The 26,948-nt window shown below is 40.6% G+C and overlaps 1 protein-coding gene across 11 annotated transcripts in view; it reads right to left on the bottom strand.

The window, feature by feature from the left end:
* prdm16 (PR domain containing 16) overlaps nt 1–26,948 on the bottom strand; it is a 256,337-nt gene that overhangs the window by 70,811 nt on the left and 158,578 nt on the right. For 10 of the 11 annotated variants that reach the window (XM_020616031.1, XM_020616049.1, XM_020616066.1 and 7 more), the window contains one exon: nt 15,741–15,791. In XM_020616031.1, the coding sequence (XP_020471687.1) occupies nt 15,741–15,791 (51 nt within the window). The remainder of the gene's footprint in view (nt 1–15,740; nt 15,792–26,948) is intronic. The other variant, XM_020616039.1, reaches the window with a different exon arrangement.

Genomic DNA, 26,948 nt, shown 5'->3' with positions numbered 1-26,948 from the left:
TGTATGGCTGCCACCTGGTCTTAGATCAATGCACTGACACATAGGTCATTTTTAATATGCTTTGATCCGTCACCCCAGCTAGGCCGCATGATTGTGTGTTTAGGGAGGCGTTTGGGTGCGCTCTATCAAGCACATCTTGTTTTAGGACGCTGGACACGGTGTGTGAACTATCAAATTGTCCTTTTAATAGCCCCATTCTTCATCGCTCATTATCTCTCTACCTGCCTCCCTGGGGACGTGGGGAAAGAGACATTGATAAACTGATCATTTGAAGGGGGACTGACAAGGGAGCGACTTTATGTAGCTGCTAATTACAAATTAATTATGTTCATTTATGAACTATTTCTTTGCATAAAAAATAAAATCATTATTTTGTCAGCTGGGTTATGTAAGTTAATAATGCTTGCTTTTCAATTTGCTAAAAATATTTGTATTCTTAAAGACCCACAAAATAATTTCTTAGATGAGCTCAACCACAAAACTTTCTACAAAGCTACAAAATGACACTCAAATAAGCATCCTTTGACATTATTGTGCTTTTCCATATTTACACAAACACAAAGCCTTAATCAAAGTCATTCAACTTCACATTCTTTGCCTCTTGTGCCACATCACCTTTGTCAATCACGTCATGCAAGAGAAAAACAACTCAACAACAACAATTGCGAGGGAGAGGTGGTGGCACATACTGTAAGAGCATCCCTGGGTATAATCAGTCATTGCACCCAGTCAGCAAGACATGAAGCTAATAATACATATTCTCTGTCTTTCTTTACTCCTTACTCTTTCATTTTCTTGTCTCTTTCCTCCCTTTCTCTCATAAAATCTGTTCCACCCTTTAACCCTCTAGGCAGGTGCTACTGTAATTAGCCATTATTTGACTATCAAAAGTCAGGAGTTGATTAAATGGCCACGGAGCAGCGTGCAGAGCACTTCTACCTCTGAGCCCAGGCCAATAATTTCAAAAGCTTCTTGCAACCTGCTGAGGGCCTTTCAGGTCTGTGAGACGCCGCTTCCGACTGCTGGTAAGAGCCTGTTGCCGGCGGTAATCAAAACTGATAATCTTACAGGAGAGAAAAGGGGGAGGGAGGGGGGTTAGTGAGGGGAGTAGGGTGTGGGTGGAGGAGAGAAAAGAGAGCGAAAGAAAGAAATGGTTGGGGGCTTTCGGGAGGTTGGAGCTCAAGCAGAGAGCCTTCCATTAGAAATGTGTTGTGGCTCTGAGGGGGCCGGTGGCCAGCAAGCGGTGAAAAATGCTGCCTTCTTAAGGCAAGTGAATGGCATCTCTTTAGTGATTAGAAGCAGTAATAATGGGCACCCCTGCCTGTTATCCCTAAGTCCATTTTATTGCTAATTCATTTACCTGTTATTTCAGACATACTTGACAGGAGTCACCTGCTAAGAAGTCATGTTTGTCAGGCAGGTATGCCCATTAGCTGGGGATCTTAAATCAGCCTCTCAATGATGCCAGTAGGGGAGTAGAAAGGCTGGCCTTGTTGTTAGCAGATAACACCACACCACAGTTATCCTGACCAACACGGAAAATCTTTTCTGCTCCAAAAATAATTAGACTTCAACCCTGGAGCGATTCTTAATTAACACATTTTTTCCCCCCCATTGTAAGTGGATTTTAAATCAAGCTGATCTCCTTTTATGCTCTGCTGTGAAAATCCTATACACCCAGGAAAAATATTACATCTGACCAAGAGCATTAATGAAAAACAGCTGACTGAAAATGAGTTATGGAAAAAAAGTAATAATCTGTTTTTTTGTATGAAATCAAATATACCAAAGACCTGACTTTGAATTTGGTGCAGTTTAAATTGCTGACCAATCTTTCAGCATTTTCACAGCAGAATCTCTTTTCACTAAACAAAGCCATTAATATTCACATATGTATTGGACTAGATATAGTTTATATTAGGATAAATTGTATAATACACATGATGTTATGGTCCCCAAGGATAACTGGGGCAAAATGATCACTGTGACTCCCTGGTTAATGTTCTGGATAATTATCCCTAGGGAAACACTTTCTATGATAATATCCTCATATAAGCATCTCAATCTGAAATGTCACAGCTGAGATTAGAGCAGCCTGGCTTCTCAATGCGTAGCGTGTTCCCAAGGAGTGTGGAAAAAATTAAATGGGCTTTGGAATTATGTTTTAAGAAGCAAAAGGAAACATACTTTAACGTTACAAAATGATTGATTACAATTATTATATTCCGGGATTTTAATTTATCCCAATTAAGCACACATTTGCTTGTGTTTTCTATGCAAGTTTATCTTATTATCTGATGAGTCTTTTGTTGCTGTGAAGCACTCTGTAACCGTGTTTATAACCATGTTTTGAAAAGTGCCATAGAAATAAAGTTTATTATTATTATTATATTACTGACTAATCATCACTGAAAAGGAAAGGAGGTGTGATTGCATTTAAACTGAGCCTTTGCCAACATGTGTGTATTGTTCAGTGCAGAGGTCACAGGCATTGTCCATGAGGGTTTGTATCATCTGAGTGTAGGTCACTCTCTGTGACTGCACTGAACTGTTCTCCTCAGTTTCAGTGTTCTGAGCTGAATAAAAGGATTATCCACTATGAATTAGTACTACGACACAGAGCACTCCTCTCTCTGGATCCCTGTGTATGAGTGTGTGTGTGTGTGTGTGTGGGACCCCCTCTCGCTGCTTGCCTCTCCTGGGATCCCGCACTCAAGCTAATCATTGTTTCTCTAACAGATAATTTTCCATGTCCTCACACGTGTCTGTGCATGTGTGTTAATTAACACTGTGCAGGCTGAGGGTGCTCTTCCTTGTAATCACCTAATTAAGGGTGACGGCCTCAGTGCTTGTTTACTCAATTAGCCATCCTCTTTAATTATCTGATTCACAGCAAGTCCACTGTCCTTGTTAGCATGCTCAGTGAAGAAGTCATATGCCGATAAAGCTGTGTGTGAATGTTTGTGTTTTGTTAAAAAATTAGTCCTTCCACCTGAGAGAATTTTTCTGAGACCGGATGCCACATGAGCGTTAAAAGCCAATTTAGTCTTTCTTTTTTCCATGAAGACAACGCACACATACTTGTAAAGACACACACACTCATCATCAGACACAAGGCCACGCTCACGGACTGCACATGAGTGCCGAGCCACATGCCTCAGATTACTGTCACTCTGATACCCTTAGATTTAGCTCTTAATGATAAAATCTACATCAAAAAAAGAAAGAAAGTGAAATCTCATGGTGAGCATGATTGATGGTTTCTTTAAAAGGAGGCGTCCAGGGCCAGCTCTATTGTTTCTCCTGACCAGCCTTGCCACCTACTCCACCGCCTCCACTCCCGGTCCTTTATGTGGATTAAGGCCTGCCATTTATTTAACAGTTCACTTGAGTGAAGGGGCGACCAAGGTGAAGCCGGTGGGGGGTGAGAGGGCTTGGCAGGGTGGCTGTGCTGTGCCGTGGTGGGACAGTGCCAGGTTGCGCTGTGGGGAGACGAGACAGGGCCTCCCCAGTGGACTAATGCCCTGTAATGAAGATTAAGACTCAGTCAAAGACCATACTGTTCAGCAGAGATTGGTGGGAAGGAGCGAAGCATGGTAAGAAGGGGAGAGGGAAGGAAATGAGGATAAAGGAGAAAGCAGGGACAGGCAGAAACCCAGGGTTTCAGTGTGAGGGTGCATCACCCTAATTTGCAATAATAGGTACAGATACTGCAAACTACAGAAAAAATAATACATAAAAAAGCGAATTAATAGTTTATGGACTACAAAAACCCACACACTTTTATGTCTTCCACTGCATTCTAAATAAAAAAATTTGTAACCAGCTGGGAATAAAACCAGACTTACAATCGTATAACAGGGCTTTTAAGAGCCATCGCTTCTTAAACCATCATTGCAGCCAACAACTTTTATTAAAAGATGCTATGAAACAAAAAAATCACCATTGTGACCATTGTGCATTCAACCACAAAGTGCAATCAAGGAACAGCACAAGAGATAATAAGATTTATTTTAACCCTGTTTCAAATGCACATTTCTATTCCAATCTCGCCATGAGAATGTGCATTTAGATCTGACAACTGAGTCAACTAGAGGGGTCAGAACATATTCTGTAGCAGTTACTGGACAAAAATCAAAAAAAACACTAACCACTAAGTAAAGACACTCCCATCATGGCTCATGATACATATTTTTAAAAGTTATTATTACTGTGTTGCTTAGCTACACATCTCTAGATACGGAGCAACATAATCATCCCACATTCCTAACAAAAGCATCACTCGCTGCCATTTTACCTCTAGTTTGGTCTCCAAGAGTTCCTGAGGAAAAAAACATATCTGTCTCTTAATCTGCTAAGATGTTTCACTTCCTTTTCCAGCTAGTGGCTAACTTTATATGTCTGCCATCTAGTGCTGAGCAGGTGAAATGATGAGCTGTGAACTACATCAGTATTTGTATAAACCAAAGCAATTGAATATATATTTTTCTCTCTTTTATGTCATCAGTGTGTTTGCTTACTTCCTGGGGTGAAGACTAGCTGTTGCTAGTGAGATCTTGAAGAGCTCCCGAAGGGTCCTGGATCTCGTTGTACAAGAAGCTGACTCAGCCCTCGTTTTCATGTTTCTCTCTAATATCAAGGTCCTCTTCTTAAACTCTAATTGGCTGTGATCTTTGTGAAAGTAGTTAATGAATTTTGGAACTTTCTGGCTGCTGGCTGAGAAATAAAACAGTACACTGTCTGGCCTGAGTGGGGCCCACCAAGCAGACACTAAAGCACATGAGGACAGATGTGCACATGTGGGTGTCTGAGGCTCTTGTTCTGTGTATGAAGACAGTTAACCAGAGACCCTCAACACACGGCATGTTTCACTTACCACTCTGTGGCTAAAAGCTCCCCCAAGACCTCTTACGCCCAGACGCACTCCCACTGTCTCCTGCCATCTCCTCATCCTCCACTTCTATTTCTGCCCAAGTTCCCTCTTTCCCATAATATTCATTTTTAACAATTTTCCTGAACAATTTTGAAATGTTTTATCAACCTAAAATATGAGACACTGTGATGTGCAGAGACAGGGAGGGATGGAAGGATGGACGGGTGAGTGGAAAACGGGGGATCTTTTTTCACATGACCTTATGTTGGTGGGGCCAGCCTCTCTCCCCCACTCTCTGTCTCTCTTCCCCAGACGGACTCTGTCTGTGACTGGCCTGGCAGTTCTTGCCTCTCTTGGGCATTCTGGCATTCCTTTCTGCCATGCCCCCCAGCCCCCTGCCTCCGGCTGTCTCTTGCCCTCTGGAAGTTTACATCTTTACTGACGCTCACTCTCTTGCTTCAGCTTTGCTTTTCGCCTGTCTATAGATATTGTGTTGTGTCAGCGCCTTGCCATACTGCATAGCACACAATCTCTGTTTCTTTGGCAGTTCTTTTGTCTTTCCTCTCTTTTGGTTGATTAATAAAATGTGAAAAATAACTAATTCAAACATTATGCAACTCAGACATGCACAGCTATCCATAAGGGATGAAATGCTAAGACATCTTTGATATTCTGAGTTTCATAAAATGTTTAGCTTTTCTAGAGATGCGTACCTACAATGACTAAAAACGACTACAAAAGGCAGATCAGCACAGTGTGAGAGAGAACATTTCAAACACAAAAGAAACACTCCCCCTTGTGATGTGGAGTTTCAAATGCATGCAGCCTTTCTCACACACAGATGAACCTTTATCTGATGTGAAAATATTATTGACAAGGAGGACCACACAACTCTGTTCTCCTTGTCCTACTAGCTTCCAGGTCTCCGTGGCAACGACATGCGGGTCGCCATGTTATTATCACTAATGCTTGACCAGTCGGCCCTCTGCATTCACTCTGCCTGCCTTAATGGACTCTCTCCTTTCTTGACAGAGAAGACAGAGTGTGTGTGTGTGTTTGTATGTGTTTTTCCTCAAAAGTACAGAAAGATGGACACAATACGCCAAACAGAGGACATTTTACCAATGAGTAAGGCCAAAAGATGCCAACTAGCTCTTGATTTGAATAAGAATATCTCAGCTTTCCTTTCAAATGACAATGTTTATATATTTAAAATAAGAGCCCAAAGAATATTTATCCACCTCATTTGATATGATGTTCTTAGCTTTATAGTATATAATCAAACTTTAGCATTAGGATTAAGGGCAAAAGGACAACTACACTTTAATTCTTTTCAGGAGAGATGAGATATTTAAATTATCATTATTATTATTAGTAGTAGTAGTAGAATTAGTGTTATTATGTTCACTGTCCATCTACAGCTAATTAATTTAGTAATTTCTCTAAGTGACTTTTAGGGAAATCTGCATGTTTTCTGAGGAAAATGGGTTTTACCTGTTGTTTCAAGTTCAAGTAACAGCAGAGACCACTTTATTTTACACACTGCTTATCTACTGTGACTGAATAGTATTGTGGTGTGTTTAAGCTGGTGCGTGTGGATCTTTTGCAGTGGATTTGATAGCTGAGTCCATAAATGGTGAGCCCTGGAGTAAGAGTGTTCACCAAAGGAGGCACCTTTGCGGTTGCAAAAATATTTAAATGGGACACTTTCTCTAAGTCAACGCTGGGCAAATTATCTATAGGAGCAGGAAAAAAGAAAATATTACATATAGTCAGAAAAATCATATCACTCAACAACAAATAAACCCAGAAGTTCAAGTTTTTCACTGGGGATATTCTTGACATTAAACATGTAGTGGACAGCGTTATAACAAATGTGCAAAAATGAGTGAGTGAGTGTGTGTATGTGTGTGAGGAAACTCATATGACAGCCCCCACAACTGTCAGACTATCGCCCTTCTCCTTTTGTTGGGTGACCCCAGAGAATGTGGTAGGAATGGCCACTGGGAGAGAGATTATGGCGAGACAAAGACTGCAAGAGAGGGAACGAGAGAATGATAGAAAGAGCAAAATGCAGAAGAAAAGAAAGAGGGTGAGCGAGAGCGAGAGAGGGGTCAGAGAGCCAGCTGATGTGAAAGTGGCTTCGATCACCTCGTGCTTCTCCTCTGCCCCCTCGCTCTCACTCTCTCTATCTCTATCTGTTTGTCTTCTTTCTTTCGTTCCCACTTGAATTCCTCTCCCAGCACTTCACTCCAGTGTGACGTCAGGTTTTGATCGGCGATAACAACAGAGATGCGTCAGTCAGGGCCCACACACACACACTGAACACACACAAGTTAAAAGTACCAGTGGAAGTTAAAAGTGCCACTCAGACACTCAGTGAACATGTATATACACACACACACACACACACACACGAACACAGTAACACAGCAGTGGCCTTTGAGTGAATGCTCCTCACAAGGCATAATGACAGCATTCTGCACTAACCATAGCCGGGACAGTTCCCACAGACAAGACAGACAGAGAGAGAAAGAGCATTTCTTTCTGTCTTCACCTCTCCTCCTACTCCCCACCTCTTCTCCAACAACCCTGACTTTGTCCGGACCATGTGACCTTCCACAGATCAACTGGCTAGCAAAGTCTGGACAGATGAATTTGCTAATGTAACCAGTGATTACAGATGCATTAAAGGGATATGCTGCCAAAACCAGTCATGGTTAATAAAAACTTCTCCAACCACTTCTTCAGTAAAAATAATGTATATTCATATGAATATTAATTGATAATGAATGAATAAATAGCTAAATATTATATGTTCAGCAGAGCTTTGTGGAACTCACAGCTGACACAAAAAAGGGTATTTAACTATGTTGTATAAACATTTTGGACACTGTTAACGTACAGATCGACAGCAAAGAGGTGGGTTGTATTGCAGAAGTGGTTTCAGAAGTTATATGGATGTTTAGTTATCAGCAGCAGTAGTATTGAGATTATTTACTTAAGTAAAAGTAGCAACACCACAATATAAAAATACTCTCTTATAAGTGCTAGAATCAAAACATTACTTAAGTATAAAATATTAGCATTACAATAAGCTCTATGTACCAAAAGTAAAGGTAGTCATTATACAGAATGGTACATTGTACACTAATGCATATGATATTATTTGAATAGAATTATTGATATATTTTTGTTTTGTCACTTTAATGCTGCAGTTGGTAAAGGTGGAAATAATTAAACTACCTTATATACTATATCATTTGAAATACTGCTGGGTATCTTGTGAATTTCCTACTAGGGATCAATAAGCTCTTATGATTACACTGCATTTTGTGTAGTTAATCTGATTCTGTAAGTAAAATGATCTAATAAATCTAGTAAGATGCACAATTTTTGCTTCTAAAATGTAGTGAAGTCAAAGTATGAAGTAGCAGAAAATGAAAATAGGTGAGTAAAGTACAGATACAGTACCTCAAAACATTACTTAGGTACAGTACTTCAGTAAATGTACTCAGGTTCTTTCCACCTCTGGTTACCAGTGATGTCCATTCATCCTCTACAAGCTTTCAAACTTACTGTACGTGCATTAGTACTTCAGAGGACTATTACCTCAGCTGAGTTCATTTTCAATTTAACTTTCTACCTTTATGCACAGGACAATGTCACTAGGCTGTGAAAGATTATCCTGCCTTAGAAACCAAACACTGCCCAACATACATAATTTTGACCATATGAGCTCAATCTCTGCAGTCTGTGTGTGAAGTACCATTCCTCATAATCATCCACACAAACACTACATGGACGCTCTGCTGACTGCCTCTTGTTTCAAACCATTTTCTTTATCGTCAGACCTGACGACCTGCAGGATTTGCTGGTATATATTTGGAAGGGGGGATGAAGGAGATGATGGTGGTGCCATTGGTGGTGCAGGGGATGGGGGTAGGATATGAAAACATGTCACTCAGTGCCCATTAAAATGTAAGTCTGTCCAGTAGAAGAACAAGACCCATATCATCATTAAGCCAACTCAAGGCTAAGCGAAGAACACAAATATTATTCCTTCAGCTCCTCTCCCCTTCCTTTCCTATAGATGGCAGAGAAGATGGGATGATTGGGTCTACAATGTGTTTGCTAACTGGCCTGAGAATTTCAAGAAGATTTGGGAACTTGCATGCTGATCATGCACAGTGTATTTTCAAGAGCAGACATGAAGTAAATCATACAGGTATAGTCACTTTATGTAAGCAATCTGGTAGCCTGTACACCTCTCCCTGTCTGTCTATCTATTAACAATCTTCTTTGGCAATTAATAAATTATTCTAACAAATGTCTAAAAATAGTAAAAACTGTTCATGACAATGTCCTAGACATCTTTGCTTATTTGCCTGACCAACAATCCAAAACCACCAAACATTTGCTTTACAATTAAATAAAACAAAGGCAGAACATATACACTACACATATGAGACAAGGACCAGCCAATCTTTAACAGTTTCTCTTAGTGGCTACAAAAATGTAACATTTATTGAAACAGTTTTCTGTTGATCAGCTTAATTTATGACAGAATTTGACACTACATCTATCCATGTTTATCTAGGCTACATTCAAATTTAAACTGAAAACTGCAATTTTCCTGTTTGACTTGGTTCTATGCTGTACATTCTGCATTGTGAGTGCTAACTGTAACTTTTTACTTTGTGCTATAGAAATAAAGCTGTTTTGTCTTGCAGACAGACTATATATGCAGTATTTATGTCATACTGGGCAGAATTCACATTTAACACCAATTGTAAAATCCAATTTTTGATGCATGCACTATAGGCTTTGAATTTACCTGTTTATGTTCGGGCCACTTCCTGCACTTTGGCCTCATCACTCCACAGTTGAGTCATGGCCCTAGGGAGCCCACTGCCAAGCCCTGGGCATTCACGGCCCCCGTACACACAGATAAACAAACACACACATGCACAGAGCCACCCCTGTAACCGGGGGGCATTTGTGCCACTCGGCATTATGAAAAATGACCTGCTCTTGTGGCGCTCCAGGGTGGCAGTGATTATAATATCCTGATGATCATTTCAAACAAATTATCATAATTATCAATCAATCATGAGCCTATTTAAGCAGGGGAGGGGATGGGAGAGTATGGTGCTGCAGGGGGCGAAATCTGGCCTGAAGCGACGGATCATTTCTGTGACCTATGAGCCTCCCTCTGTCCACATAATAGCTCTCATATATTTAGGGTCATTTAGCTACAGAGTATTTAGAGACTCAATTCCCAGCTTGATATGGGAATAAAAAGATATTCACACACAAGTGTGTACACACACGTGCTTAAAATCACAGCTGCAGCTGACACCCATTTGGAGCCCAGTCTTTCAACGTGGTGCAGGAAAAATCTACTTATAGGTCAAAGTTCATATCAACCCCGTCATTTTCCCATTTACAAGTAATGTTGCATCTAAAACACATATTTACTACAAACTTTTGCATCATGATCCAGGCAAAACAATAAGTGCTAGAGTCTTATTGAAAAAGAAAAAGACATATCGCTATCTGAAATGCATCAGTGTTTAAAAGAAATAAGTTGGGGAAGCATGTCCACCTTGACTCAGACAAATAAGAGAGGAAGAGTGACACAGACAGAGTAACAGAGACTTGATCGTCTTAAACAGATATTCCACTGTATCTTTTCACATTAAATCCTGTGTGAAATGCAGCAGGAACTGATTCAATCTCAGTGGTATTAAGCAGTGCATAAATGGAACTTGGAGTGAGAGAGAAACTAAGAAAGAAAGAGAGATAGCGAGAAAGAGAGAGAGAGAGAGATAGTAGCCTGGGGGGGAGATGATCGTCTTGGGAAAAAAGCAATCAGTGCTCATTGATTTTCTCAGCTGGTTGAATGGAGGGTGTCTATCTGGAAGTCATTATCTGCCATCTGATCTGCTAGAGTGTTTACACACATCGGGATGGACAGCCGGCGCTTTTTTGGAGATGAGGATTAACACATACTCACACACACAAACACAGAGAGAGAGAGAGAGAGAGAGAGAGAGAGAGAGAGAGCGCACTGCCTTCTACGCTCTGCTCTCTATATGGATACTGCTTTGAAATCCAAGGAATCCAAAAAGAAAAGAAATTCCTCCGATACCCTATTAACTTACACACACACTGTATTAACAGTCTGTGAGTGAGAATACATGTAAGCAGGGCCTAGACAGCTAAACAGACAGATAGTCCTGGTTTGTATGGCCAGATCAGACCGAACCAAACAATCCTTGATTCTATCACCAATAGCCTCTGATAGCAATCTATAGCTGCAACTACATCATCCTGTCTGCTGTGTGTGTGTGTGTGAGAGAGAGAGAGAGGGATGAAATCAAAGGAGGATGTATGAAGTAAGCAGAGAAGGGATTCAGATAAGAAATTTTTTTTCTCTCTGTGGCTGGGTGATGAAGATGCATGTGTATTTATGTATGTTAGCATGTGTGTAAGCCAATAGGGCTTGATCTATGTCTAAGAAAGTGTGGTTTCAAAACACACACACAAGTTCACTGGCATGTTCTTTGATTTCTCCAGTATCTTTAACACTATCCAACCTGTTCTGCTGAGGAAGAAGCTCTAGAAGATGCAGGTACAGTACATGCCTCCACTACCTCCTGAATTACAAACTACAAGACCAAGGAGATGGTTGCAGACTTTAGGAGGACCAGGACTAGCTCAAATATGATTTCCATTCTCAGAAAGAAGGTGGAGGTGGTGCAGAGTTACAGATACCTTGGAGTCCACCTCGACAACAGTGGACTGTAGCTGTAACACAGAGGGTGTCTGCAGAGTGGACTGTACTTTTTAAGGAGGTCCTTTACTGTGGACAGCAAGATGTTGCAAATCTTTTACCAGTCTGTTGCAGCCAGTGCAATATTTCTCGCTGCGATCTGCTGAGGCGGGTGCATCAGAGCCAGTGACCAACAGACTGATCAGGAAGGCTGGATCTATGCTTGGGACCTGAAGATGGTGCATAAACTGCTGAGCATTATGGAGAACCACTTGCATCTCATCCACAACCCACTTGTCAAACTTTCAGTCAGAGACTTCTTCAGCTCTCCCATGGCAAAGAACGCTAGAGGAGGTCTTTCCTGCCAACGACCATCATGCTGTACAGCAACTGTCCTCTATGTTAGTAATTAAATCTCCTACCCTGACAATCAACATACTGTACATGTCATACGCTGACCGTCCGCTTTAATAATCACTTCATTACAACACTTCTGCCTTAACATCTGTTTATGAAGCTCAAAATGTTTCAGTTTTTGGTGAAATTGTCACAGATGTATACATTCAATCATATGTTTATTATTGAGGTTAGGGGGTTAGGGTTAGTTGAAGGTGGGGTTGTAGTAGACTACATTATATTCAGAGGTGTCTCTAAAATTTTGTCTTCCCCAACTACATACATGAGAGGGTTAGAATATTGGGGTATTAATAACATTATTAACTATTAATATTATTTATTACAATTTTACCAAAAACTGAAACAGATGTTAAGGGGGATGTGTTGCAGTGAATTGCATACAAGTGTACAAGTGGCCAGTCAGAGTACATATGGTCATTGTACTCTCACTGGTTAATAACCAGACCTTACTGCACCTTACTTTATATTTATTTTTAGACTTTCCAACAGACTTGCACTGAATGATGCACAGTGCAGCATCAATCCACACACACATACACAATCTTATTTCCATTCCTTGTGGGAACTTTGTCTTACATTTATTTTCTGGAGATGAAACCTAACCCTTAAACACAATCATTAAAATTCAGTGAGTTACATGGTAGGGACCAACATATGGTCCCCACAAGAAAGGCTGAGCCTTCATATTGTGCATAGTGAGAGTGTAAACAGGTTTTGGTCCCCACAGTATGAGTAATGCCAGGCACACACACACACACACACACACACACACACATAAAGAGGAAAGCTCTGGGCAGCTCTCACTAAATGGGCTAGAGAAGCTACAATAACATCTTTGCCTCCGTTTTATCCATTGCCTTAACCATGACTCAAATAGTGCCCCCGACTGCTTCTACATTCCTTTCAAACTGACTCACAATGTGCAATGAGCCTGTGTTTGTGGACATATTGAAAGCATCAATGGATGGACAGGGTGAATGTGTGTTTCTATAGTAACTGAGTTTACAGCCAGGACACTATAAAATCTTTTCTTAAGATATATTTTCATTGGACAGCATATCCTGACTTTACTTTGTTGAAATTTCACTTTAATTGTCTTTTTTTATTCCTGTTTCATTGCTCTTATCGTACATTACTGAAACAGCTTTTTGTGCCTTAGCATAAAATCTAATGATTTTATCTTCAGTTCGTCTTAATTTGCTGCCATGTGTTTTGAAAGGTTCTCCTTGTATGACAGTGAATTAAATAATGATGTTGACATATACTGAAAGGTTATTAAATGTTTTGTTACTTATCAAAAATCTATGTCTCTGACTCCTGAATTAAATTCAACATAGAGAGATTAAATGAAGTCATCTTTATTTCTTCCAGTGCTTATAGATGTCATTTGTTCACATTTTCTGCCTGTTTTCTGCCTCCTTTTGCCTGTTTCTGCAAAAGTTGGCACACTACCTATATAAAAGTCATCTGACTATTGTGGTTTAAAGCATAGTTTACATCAACTCAATAAGTACTGCAGCTGCATGGAGATGCTTATCATTGTATAAAAATATATTTAAGCACAACAGAAGAGTAGAACTACAATGTAAAGCACAGCAGCAAATGAGAACTAATAACACACAGTCTCACCAACACACAGACACCTTTAAACAGTGAACTGATTTATTCCCAAACTACAACTCAATTAACATTCTGCTTTAATCAAGCACAGCGATGGTAAAATGGTGGCAGCAGGAGAAATCAGTGTTCATGTGCGTGTGCACCTACAGTATGCCCCGTGTTTGTGTGTGTGAGTGACTGCATGATGTGGATGAATGAGTCATGTCATGAAGAAAGGCTCATGCATAATTTTGCTCATATTCATAACAGGCATGTGGTCTGCCACCACTCGACGAGGGCCCACCGCAACTCACACTCTGCATAATGAGATGTGGCCAATGTGTGTGTGTGTGTTTGGATACTGAAGGTAAGTGTAACGCATGTCTGTGTTTTGTCATCTGTGTCAGCCTGATTTCAACTTTACGCTCCTATCTGTGCATGTACACTACTGTTTGTGTGCATGCATGTTGATGTCAGCATATAAAAGTGTGTGTGTGTGTGTGTGTGTGTGTGTGTGTGTGCAGTTCACTCTCACGCGGAGGGTGGTTAGGTAGTTTATAAATCGTCTATGCTTTTCCACAATGTACGAACATGTGGGGAACAGGGAACAGCCCAAACCACCTGCGGTCAACTCTTAAAATACGCTCATTGACTAATGTAGGATTTCAAATCAACCAAGGAGTTGGTGATTTACATACCTGCCTGTTTATAGAGGGTACGGCTAGGCCCTTGACCGGAAATGCAAATAAAGACATTTAACAGATTTTTTTTATAGGGGTCAAATTGGTCATAATTGAAAATTAAACCAAACAAAATCTTATGTGAAATGCTAAGGTTGCTCAGGAGGCATCTATGTCAGCATGTCCTCTGCTCTCACACTGTTTTTATTAAGGGGAGCTGGATTTTGTATGGAGAAGTGGTTCACCATTAGTTCTGGTCTTGATGTTTTGACCATTCTGTCATGTAAGATAAGACAAAAGATGCATGCAAACTTTGAAGACTCCAAATCTCACTTGCACTGTCTCTGCTAACTAAATTCATAGCTCAGTAAAAGAAGTTTGCAATGTCTACAGCATGTCACTCACATGACATAATGCTTATTTTTAGCTGGATCGTGTAAACCAAGTTTCAGGAAAATCCACATACAGTAAGCATGGTAAACAAAAGTTTTATTTCAACCAGCCTGTGTACTGCAAGGTCAGTTTTTTTTAAATTCTGATTCATTGTGCTTTCACAATGATCTCACACATGCACAGTTGACTCTTGCTCACTTCAAATGCTGTGAAAACTTGTGGCTGTTTGAAGCTTTTGGGGCAACATTTTTAACAAATATGTGGATCTGGTGTTTCATAACAAAGAAACATGTCACCCAGTGCAGTGGTGTGTTTCTTTCATGTGTTTCACTGATGTGTTTATAATCATTTTTGAACAACAGCGGAGGTCTGTGTGAATCCAGGTTGGAGACTGACAGACATTAACTGTGTTTAGAGGCCATTCACTGTTGGTTTTAGTCTCTGTATCGGGATTGTCACAAATACTATTAATATAAAAAATGTACGGCTTTATCCTTTAACTACCAGGTCACTGACCTGAGTTGGTGTTACACCTATCATTTATTCTGAAAAAGAGTGTCCACTCTCGTGGAGCCATTGTTCTTTCATGGACTATTAGATGGACATGAACTCTCTTGCTGTCCTGTCTTGACCCAATGACATTGGCCGTAAAAACAAACAGCCCAGGCTCTTCAATAAATTTATCACCTCATAAAGTGGTCAGTGACTGATCAATGGGACGTATCGGTCACAGTGTGTGTGTGTGTGTGTGTCAGTGCTCTTCTCTGAGTGAATAAAGGGTTACCTAGATTGTAGATCATTGTCTGTCTTCTTTGATAAACATCGTTTATGAATTAATGAAACAGCTGATGAACTAGTGAATTTAGCATAAAAAAAGATTACTTATTACTAAGCCATGTAATCTGTGATTTCCATTACGCGTACTCTGTGCATGCAATAGCTGTGCATGAGTACGGCAAAAGGATTTGTGAAATAGTAAACACAGATATCACTCCCCTACCTTTTTGATGCAGCTGTCTGGAGAGGCCTCTTCATGGTCATTCATTATCTGCTGAAAAACAAACAAACAAAAAAGATAATTTATATTTTAAAGTGCTTACCAAAAGTGCATACTAAAATTCACAGACATTCAAGAAGTACTAGAGAAAATAAGATTAAGTTTGATTTGATTAAAAAAAATCTGTTAAATCATGTAAAGAAAATATTGATTTCAGTGCTTCATGAGGCCTTGACCATGGGTTGTACTGTAGTTCATCACACAGACCCACCCGGCTACAAATGTGACCACAGGGATATAATAATAGACGGAGAGGTCACAAAAACACACACAGAAGCAAGCATAACACCATATACACTCTGACTCTGATGAATGAATGCCCCACTGATTTGACGTTAATTCTCTGCTTCAGCGTTGCAGGAAATTTCGGCGAGACTGTGTCTGGGTACTGTGTGTGTATGTGTGTGTGTGTGTGCGTATAATTAAGCCTTCAAGCAATATTTACTGGGGGCAGATGGGTGGTAGAATGCTCCCAGTGTCTGCCGGAGGAAATGAAGGAAGTGGGGAAATGATGAAAAGATGGGACTGGTCTACTGCAGTGTGGGGGCATTTCACATATAATGGCAACCCAGAGTCTCTCTCCATCTGCCTGTCTCTTTCTATCCCTCTCTGAAGCCCATTGATGGCAACTGAGGATCAAAGAAGTGATGCAGACTGTTTTCAGAGTGGCTTTAGGTGAGGTGAGGCTAAGTATGAAAGTTCCTCAAGCACAGACATACAGCATATCTGAGCTTGATTTTTCCTGTACCCTTTCCTCCACATCTGCAATTTTAACAGTAGGTGTGTTGTTTGGTGTTGTGGCAAGACTGGCTACCTTTATATTAGAGCTGTCATATTAAAGTTTGTATTTCCTAAACTAATGGGATCTGCAGTGAATGGAAAGAGATGTTTATCTTCTGTGGAATCTGCCATGGAAACTGTGGAGCTATTCTTTGAAATCTATAGAACAACCTCTTTTATGCACCTTTCTGTACTGGGTCTCAGTTCACAGGAAGTAATTCTAAATTGTGGGTATAAACCTGTGGATGTATGCACATGTGCCTCTACATAAAGATGTCCAGAGGTTTGTTCACAGGACTATTTACTCCCCGGTGAATAGAAGTTCACTCTCAGTTCTTCTTTCTCTCCTCTCACTAAACAGTGAACCAGATGGGCCATATGTGCACGGATGTACCATACGCCATGGTTTCCTACACTAAGCTGTCAAGGGATCTGTTTCTCAGCCTCACCAAATGGGATTAATTATACCGCTAATACTTACAACAATGTTCTCAACCTACTTAACCATCATCTAAACCTTTACAGAAGCCTGCTGTTCCTGAAATCGGTTTCAAACAAGGCAACAGTACACATGTCATCTCCCACAAAAGATGCAGTCTCCCCCATGACTAAACAAAATCTGTCATCTCAAAATCATCTCCTTTTGAACTGTAACTGTAGCAAAGGAATGCTGAACTGCAAAATCTCTCAAAGTTTGGTCTGCATCATAAGGTGTCAGTGTGATTCTCAATTCGCATATTTTTATGTTTGCTACAGATGCACCTGGCTGAAAAACTCCTGACACACATAGTTGTTAATAACATCAGTTCAAGTGAAAGTGTGCAGGATTCTGCAGCTGCCACATAGAGTAGATCAGTATCAGTAGATGAGAACTCTTCCACTTATGCAGGCTTGTGTGAGGTGTATATGTCTATAAACTGTATTTTGAAGACTGAAAGAACAGCCACAGATGTTGATGTGCTGGTTTGAATAAATTAAAGAGAACAATCACAAATTTGCCATTTTGCTGAAAAACAAACATTCCAATTTATTTCTCTTTAAACATGGCAATCAAGTAGACAGTGAAACAGAGAGACGGAAAACAAGAGACAGAGAGTGAGGACTTCCCCTTATTGTAATGCACAAGAGCAGCTGCAACAGTTTACAAAACCAACAGCTTGGCTGGGTCGTCTAAAATGCTACCAGGCATTCAACACACTACAGGACAATTTCTGGACTTTCCCCCTGCTTTGTTCAGCTACATGCCAAGTGTAAATATGTGTGTGTATCAAATTGTGCAAGAGTAATTTAAAACCTAAAAGACATGCAGGCAGACATGAGTGGTTTTTACTGATGCCTTGATGTCTTTCTGCTTCAGCTGGGGGGTCGGGACTGTGTGGGCTCATCCAAACCAAACTTTTGGGACCAGCAACACTGAGCTGACCGTCAGGAAAATGCTAATGGTAAAGCTTCTTGGCTTTGAATTCTGTGCAGTTCCAATCTAAATTGTTTGTCTGTCTAAAAATGATCTGGTGGGTTTTTTGAATAGTTAACAGGTTTGCAATGATGACAAATATATATATGATATACCAGAGAAGCACACACAGGCAGTCACAGAATACCCTAGCCTTACAGCAGGACCCCGACAAGCAAATAAATAAGCTATTAATTAGGAAAGGAAAATGTAATTGGCCAATGACTGCTGGTGCTATGATTTATTGCATGTGTCACCATCATCTCAAAGTGACTTTTACTCTGGGTTGGTGAGACAGATCCACATAGAGACTGGCCTATGCTGAGAGGGAAAGATTTTCCACTACACAGAAGGAGGTAAAATTGTCCATTTGTTCTGTATCTAGCCCACTGAATGCTGACATGTCAATATGTCTTATGAAAAAGAGAAAACACTGAAGTGAAAGTAATTAGAAAGTGTGTTTAAGTGTGTGTCTGGGCACACAAACTTCTTTCTTTGGCCCACATGACCTCAAACATAAACAAATCCAGTCGTGGATTGATGAAAGTGCAGCCACCTGCAGAATCCTTCCACCAAGAGCTGTCCAGACCCTCATTAGGAATATGTGCAAATGTGTGTATTTGTGTATGTGAGAGTGCATGTGTGTGTATCTCACCATGTCGGCGGTGTGTGTTTTCACACTAGACAGGAGGGGAAAACCCCACCATTATTAGGGTTTCATAGCACAGCTTGTGTTATTGGAGTCAGGAGTTTTTCAGCAGCACTTTAGCACCATTCATATTGACATGAAATGATGACCAAATGGACAAAAGAAAACATGACACGGAGAAAGACACTGAGTGAGTGGCCTGCCTCGTTGTTTTCACAAGACGTGTTACAGCCTAAAACACATGACAGAGCAAAATCCTTCTGAATATATTTCCAGAACCCATTTAACATGAAAAAACAGCAGAAATGCCTCAAGGGGTTTTCTGTATGTGGCCATGAAGCATATGCGATGGTTTTGTATGTGCAGCTTAAGACCAACCTTGATCGAATGGTCCATTAATTAATCTTCTATTCAAACAATTCACCAGTGAGAAAGTCGAGTACGTAGCCATATAGCGACTAGAGGAGGACCTTACAAACCTTGCATATCAGCATCATCATGCACAAGAAGAAGAAGAAGAGGGCCCCACTTGGAGGTTTGTGCCGTAGGAAAATGTTAGCATTCTGTTGCCAAAAACAATTCTCCTCAACTCTGGATAATATGAGGCAATATAGCAACACGGCCCAATGGATGGCTGCGGATGTCATGAAGCCACAAGTTTCCAAAAAGAAACAGCAGCAAACAAACCCCAGGGCTTTTTGAACCAGGGCCCTGACTGACAACACACTGGCTGCAAGAGCCACACCAAGAAAGCCACAAATTGAAAGTTTTGCTATGCATTTATTGGTAACTTTTGCAGCTTCTCTTTTGCAGCTTCTTGGCCCATTGGCAAGATTTTATTGCGGTGGCATTGCCCCGGATGGGTTATTGATCTTTTTGATGTATACTGTAGATGTGAGAAGGAAGCGGTCTTTTACTTTTGGTCACTTTGAATAATAAACTGCAGAGAAAGTGTATTTGTGTCAGAGAGCAAGAACGGAAAATAGAGAGAAAAATTTAAGTGGAGGCTCTGTTACTTATTGCTGGAACCTTTAAAATAGGAGCTAACCATCATGTCAAACATGATCTCGACAAATGGATCTGACTCCTCTGACTCCCAGATATTGGCAAATCTGACTGGAACACTTTATAATCAATTAAATGACATAACTGCCCCAAAAAAGGAAGAAAAAGAAGTGGGGACATTAAGTCTTTGTTGTTTTTTCTCGGAGGTCTCTTGCTATCACTTAAACTCCCTGATAATGAAACATTTGCACTTTCCTGCCAGAATCTGTTAGAGACTGTTTGACTAAGGATACACGTCTAATTTAGTCTGCTATTCAGTATCAAGTCATATAGTGCCTGGTTGTAGTTCCAAGTCCTTTCTTTGACTTGTCCTTTAAAAGGGTGTAAAACAGGGCTATTTCAGGACTTCCCAGAGATAGGGGCCTTGACAGCTGGCCCAAAACAAGACCAGAGCTATGACTTCTTAATAACATGCCTCAACAATGAGGTTGCTCACAGAGATTAAATAGAGAGGTCGGAAGACTATGGCAGGAGGAGAGGTAAGCAGAGTAGGAATTTGCACTGCTAAATACCAGGAAACTGGGCATCCATCAGATAGAATATATTTATGATGACTTTAATAAGAGGAAGACTTGAGGCGCTTTGGCCAAGGCAAATATCAGGAGCAGTGCTGACAGAAAACTTTGTCTTGTGCCTGTGCCTTGTCCTTCTCTGTTTTAGTTGTTCTAGAAGGTAACTGCAAACATAATCACTGATTCATTATCACTATCTCCACTTTAGTTTGATGCTTAATGTGAGAAAATTATACAGGTCATTTGTAAAAGCAAAAGAAACTGATGCCAATGGAATGCATGGGATACCATTGTCTCAGAGAAAAAGGAGAGATCAGATTAGCTTGACACTTATCAAACCACACTAAAGCTAACACTGTTACTCAACCCTACATCCAGATGGGTCTGTGCAGGGTGCGGCCTGTGACGAAGCTGAAAACTGTTGGTGAGATAGAGCTTAGCGCACAAAGATTAGATTTGGAAGGCAAACACTCAGAACTATTGTACTGCTTTGGAAAGTCACGGTCACTTGTCAAATACAAATGGCTGATATTTACAGATCGAGCACTGACCCCATATGTCCTAAGAGTCTTTGTATGATTTATGAAGAGAATGTCATAGTGAAATACTCTGGCAAGGTTTACGTTGACCCTGGACAGGCTTGTCTCTTCATTTCAATGTCCTGTTTGATTCACCGGTCTTGTTTAGACATGTGCAGTCTAGGTGCCACACACTTGGTGCAAATGAGTGGATCAAATATTTGTATTCATAGGTCTGACAGTTGCAGCGTTTGAAGTCTTTTCTCTGTAAAAAAGTGATGTTACAAGGTGAGGTTTGCACTTTGTCAGCGAACAAACCTTGGAAAAGAAGCCCACATTCATAAAGCAGAGAGTGAGAGGAATTCAAAGGGAGGTGAAAGGAGGAGGAAGAGAACAGGATTCTGCACATTTATTAAAAGGGTCATATTTTCATGGGGGCCTTGTTCAACCATCCATCACCTGACATCCAAGGCCCCTTATCCTTTTAAGGCCGTTGACTCTGAACTTGATATTGACAGAACCATACAGATAAATTATCTGTTTGGCCTACATTTTATTGATAAGTCATTTGAGCAGATGATCTGTAATAATCATAAGTGAATAATGGTGCGCCAATAGATCTTCTGCTAGCAGATGTTGTGGCAGCTGCAGGGTTAAGGTCCAATAAATAACTCTACCTTTTGGCCTAAGAGGATTGCCTACACAGCATCAGCAGCTGCTGTGGTACACCTTTCAGATAATGATATATCACATCCTCCCTCTTCATTTTGATAAAGGTTGCAGTTTATCGATATGTGGCAGCAGGAAGAAAAATAATATTGCCTATTTTTAATGATCTCCTATTCCTCCCATGACACATATTGCCCCTTAGCAAGCAGGGGGCTATGGGAGTAAGATTTAGGGTCTTGACTTGAGGGCATATAGATTGAATCAAAGGTCATGCTACAGATACTTTTCATTTCACATACCTCTGCTGAGTGGGACAGCTATGCAGCTTATGCATATGAATGTTTACATTTATGCACTATGTAAATCTGACACTGGCTTTTCATTTCAGCAGTGTCATATGTTTCAAATCTCCATTTCCCCTTGCAAACTAAATTTGTGTATTTAGAAACATATACCAGACAATACTGTCTGCCCCTCTGTGCAGTGCCAACATGAATCCCTAATTTAAACCAGGAACTCTTTAGGTAGGTAAGACATGGAAACAGACAGAGAGGGATCTCTCATCGCATCAAGGGCTTTGCTGGAAAGCAGCCACTGAGATATTGTCATGTGACGATGGACAACTGGCAAGTAAATTACATATCGTTTATCGAGGTCCAGCTAAATATTTACAGTTTCCATATTTCAACATAAACAGAGAGGTTTTGGTAGCTTTTCATTTCTCCTCTCTCTCTCTCTCTTCAAATCCAATATATGTACAGGAAGGAGAACCTTGCTCACATGTGGACAGAAGCTCGACAGAAGGAAATGAGCAGAAAGGACATTTTGAGAGATAGTTTTTGCTTGTGAGAGTGCCTTTTTTTTTGCATATCTGTATGTGTGTGTTGGTCAGCTAGGCATCCCTCTAAAAATCCACCCTGTGGCCTTTTCGGATTGTATGCATACATTCACACACATATCAAGGAGCTTGGGCATTGGCCCAAACATAGAAGTGAAACGTCTCTAGTGACTTAGTGGCTAAGTGCATGTACTGTATATAAAGGTCAGTGCTTTGGACAAGCAGGGGCTTTCTTCACGCCTACAAAAGTTTATACTGAGGTCAAGCCCTACACATGATGATGCTTGGGAAGGCCCAAGTCACGCTGATTAGGCTCACTGATGAAATTTCTCCGTGAGATAAATAAACAAGGCCTGACCGTGAATTTCCTGCTCAGGGGTATGGGTGTTTTTGTTTGTGTGCAGCAGAGTACTTTTAAGGTACAAGCACACCAAACAAAGATAAACTGTACACATACTGTATTTGAACCTTTACGTGATTACAGTAGTTACCATTATTCTGTTCAATTATCAAACATCTTCTTCATTCACTTCTTTAGGACGCAATAATCTTTTTATACAGGTATGGCCTCTGTGTTTACAGGAAAGATGTGGAGCTTAGATGTTAAGTCATCTGTAGGACAGAGGTGAATAGTGTGGCGTGTGCTGAGGAAAGTGTAAATAGATCCCAGTGTTCATAAGACACTCTGTTATGTAGGTAGTCTGTATTTTTAGATGCTTCTATTGCACCAATACACTTGATTTATTAACCACAACAAACATGTGACTGAGACACACTGAATGCTGCATCTATTGAACATGGCAATGTCATTCCTGTTACTGAAATGGATCCACCATAGGAAAAGAGTGTCTCCGTTTTATGTGACTGTTTCAACATTCTTCAATGTCGCCAGGAAGTAAATCAACCCTTTTTCTTTTTTTAAGGTTTAATTCAAACAAAATTACTATCAACTGAAGCATGTACATGATATAAATACCAACATTAATAATGGCTGCTTAATAGTTCTAATGGGGGCTATTAGCATGTGTATTATTTTAAGTATGATGTGGAGATAAAACACAAAAGCGTTTGTATATAACAAATAGACTGAGTCTAGCACGCTGTTTATCCTTGTGATTTCTACTGGTGGCTGGTGATTATTTACACGGTGGAAACGTATAAAGAGCTGAGCAGTTAAGCCAGCTGCTACTGCCAAAAGATACTTTCTGAAGATACTGGCTACAAATGGTTTCTTTCACTATAGTGGCCAGCATGGAATGCATTTTCAATTGGGTTTAAGCAAAGTAAAAAAAAAAAAAAACACAAACCTCAGTGCCAAACACATATAAAGGCTGTTTTCATATTCTGTTGTTCCACCAGCTTCTAAATAATAATGGGATCAAAGCTTCAGTCTTCCAGACTATTTGACCAATAACAAACAAAAATCTACAGTTTTGTCTTTGTGAGATTATTTACTGACAAAGAATTCTGCAATGGCAATGTTTGACAGGCCACACGAAAAAAATTAACTTATTACAAAATTATACGATATATAAAGTACTTTAAAATATACAAATTCAATGAGCAACAACACCAAGAAAACACTGAGAAATGATAGCTCAAACCCGCTGTGCAAATGAACTGTCCACTATTCTGTGCTCATTGATTCACTCAGTCTAACTTTTGTTGCTGCACAGCAGCCTCTTTAAAGCTCTATTGCTCCGTGTCCAGTCTTTATCCTTTCCAAACCTCCCTCTGTCTTTCTGTACACATACTCTATTTATCCTTGCACTCAAGAGATAGCAACATTTATCACCCCATGAGCTGTCTCCAAGTCCACAGGATCAACCCATCACCTCCACAGTAAATGTCAAGCTGTCATGATTTACAGTATGCAGCTAATGAAATTGATTAGATGGCTACAATGTCCCAGAACATTGTAACCACATGATTCACTACTGTCCTGTTTACTCAACTTGCTTGAAAGATCAACATCTGTGCATCTGACATGAAACTAGCACTGGGTGGTCAAAGCAGGTTGTGAGACATCTTGTCAACCATCACTTGATATAGTTACATCGTTAAAGCCTCCTTTCATGGTCTTTATGTTTCGACCTTGAGGAAGGAGATAATGTAACAGTTCGACTCCTTTGTACAAAGGCCATTGTGTTGTTTTTACCATCAAAACCCAACATGAGTTGAAGTGTCACTGAGTTTGATAACTCCAGGGATGGTCTCAGACTTCAAAAGACTGCATGGTAATGATGTTGCAAAAGCAATTATATGATGCGGCTGGCTGTCCTGGGGCACTGAAAAGGAAAAACTGTATTACAGTGAACTTTGTCATGTTAAGACGCTGCCAAATAGAATATTAATATCTGACAAATACCTCAAGTAATTCCAAGGTTCACTCTCTATTATGACATATAAACTAAGAACAATACAAAACATTACCATTTTGGTATGTCACGCTGTCAAACACTGTGTTCCATGTCAAAGACAACCCCCCCCCTCTAATATGAAGGTGAATGTAAATATCCATTTAGTTGACCTTCGGGCTCATCACAAATGCGTTTATTAGTTGGGCCATATAAGGCGAAGGCCCTTTACAACCCTATTAGTGGGAAGCAGAGACTATCTCTGTCACTAAGATTGATGTTCTCCGGCTTATCATGTGCTTCTGTTATCAGCAAAAACCTTCAGCAAGGGATACTAAGTCCCATTTGCACACCCTGACTTGAGACTCATCAAACCTCACAGGTCTTTATCTTTGACATCATTAGGTGTTAAAAACTCATATCATTATTATCTACATTGGTGTCAGTGATACCAGTTTCAGTTTGAGACAGTAATGTAGAACTTGAGCTACCATCATCTTCTGGATAGATACAGTATGTACAAAGAGGATGCGCTGTCATGATCTCTGAACCTTGGTTTATAGCTGTCTGTCTGGCCAGTCTACTGGATGATGACAGATGACTTTATTGGGTGAGTTGCATGGTCACAGCTTGGAGCCGGGACTTTCCATTAGTCATCTAAGTAGAGCAATCGGCATGGAAAATGTTTGCGAACACCCTCTCGACCAGGTTTTTGTTGTTGTTTTTTTTTTTTTTTAATGTGCAAAGCCAGAACGTGCGCTATTCTTTGGCCACTCAGTCTATTTCAACAACAAAAACAGGGAAGAAAAGACCAAACAAAGTACAAGCAGGGAAGAAATGGATTTTGGAGAGATTCACTCGTTAAATTTCTTTTATTTTGGTCCCTGCGGTTGTAATAGATAATTTAGAGAGAGAGTTACTGGACAAAGAAGGAAGGAGGGTGAGTTTGGTGAGAGGAAATTTATCTGTCCTTGGGTTGTGGGACAGAACACACTGCCGGCTTTATTCAGTGTCTCAGGTCTGTCGTTAAGGAATGATGACACACTCCTCTAGGCCCACATTAATCTTTAACAGTGTGATTTTTAAAATAACACCAGTGTTTTCCTAAGGCATATGGGGAGAGAAAGGCGCTGTCCAGTTCTGCCGAGCTCTGCCAGAGCTTTAAAAAAAAAAAAAAAAACTTCCCCCCCTTTAACATTGGATAGAAGAAAACACGGGAAGGGGTTAGAAAACCAACAAGATGTATAACAATTTAAACAGAGAGAAAGGAGGAAAACATGGGGAGAAGAAAGTATGGGGAGCAAATTTGGTGCAGCGTTACCAAAAGTTACAAAAGCCCTTGACCAGACCTACTCACCCTGACAGTGGCAGCTCCAGTGGCTCCCTCACACCACACATTAGTGTTGTTAACAGTGTTATCAGAGGGCTGCCCTGGGCAAGACGCGGATGGCCCTTAAGTGAATGAGGGACTGGCTGCAGACTCAGAGAGAGAGAGGGAAGCGTCAGTCAGCCAGCCTCTGGTTAATGACAGTGGAGAGATAGAAGCTGAAACAACAACATTTAGCAGGGAGCTGTCTATGTGTCTGTGTGCTTAACAACAGGCTGGGAAAGGGAGCTTGGGAGAAACAGGACAGTGCCACTAATGTTGTTTGGGTTTTGGGAGCCAGACAGGATTTTCTCTTTCTCTCTCCCTATCAGCCTAGAGGGAGGCAGCTCGCCCGCTTGCTAGTGACCATTACACAGCAAGATAGTGCTGCAGTTTTGAGGTTTCCCATCAGGACAAGCAGGGGGCCTCATTAGACACAAAGAAACAGACAGAAGACCCAGTGAGCTGATTCTGACAGACAAGCAAAGCCAAAACCACTAGCATATGAGGCCAACAGATTCCTTCAGATATATTCTGTTCTCACTCCCTATACAGATACACTATATCTGGTTTCACAGAATGTACATTTGATTTGACTTCATTAGATACAACTGTGATAGAAGTGCTCTTATAAAACCTTTAAAAACATCAGAGGCGGTTAAGCTGTTGGGCAGACTTATCCTTTCTGTAGTTTCAATAACTTCCATATGCGTTTCATTTCTCATCTCCTCCCTCCTTCCTCTGTCTCCTTTCCGCTCAGTGCTCCACACAGTATACAAAGGTTCGGGCCAAGGCTAACATGTATCTGTAATGTGTTCGTCTCAGGCAGCCCCCTGAGGAGTGGAGCGCTGCTTTGGCTCGTTGGCACAGCGGACAATGTGGGTGTTGTGTGGAGGAGCTGGCTGGCTGTCCACTCGCAGACGAGTCAATCTGAGGCCACTGCT

This window comes from Monopterus albus, unplaced genomic scaffold (assembly GCF_001952655.1).
Source record: "Monopterus albus unplaced genomic scaffold, M_albus_1.0 scaffold6.1, whole genome shotgun sequence".
Classification (NCBI taxonomy): Eukaryota; Metazoa; Chordata; class Actinopteri; order Synbranchiformes; family Synbranchidae; genus Monopterus; species Monopterus albus.
Note: the sequence above shows the minus strand (reverse complement) of the source record. Positions and strands in the feature narration are given on the sequence as shown.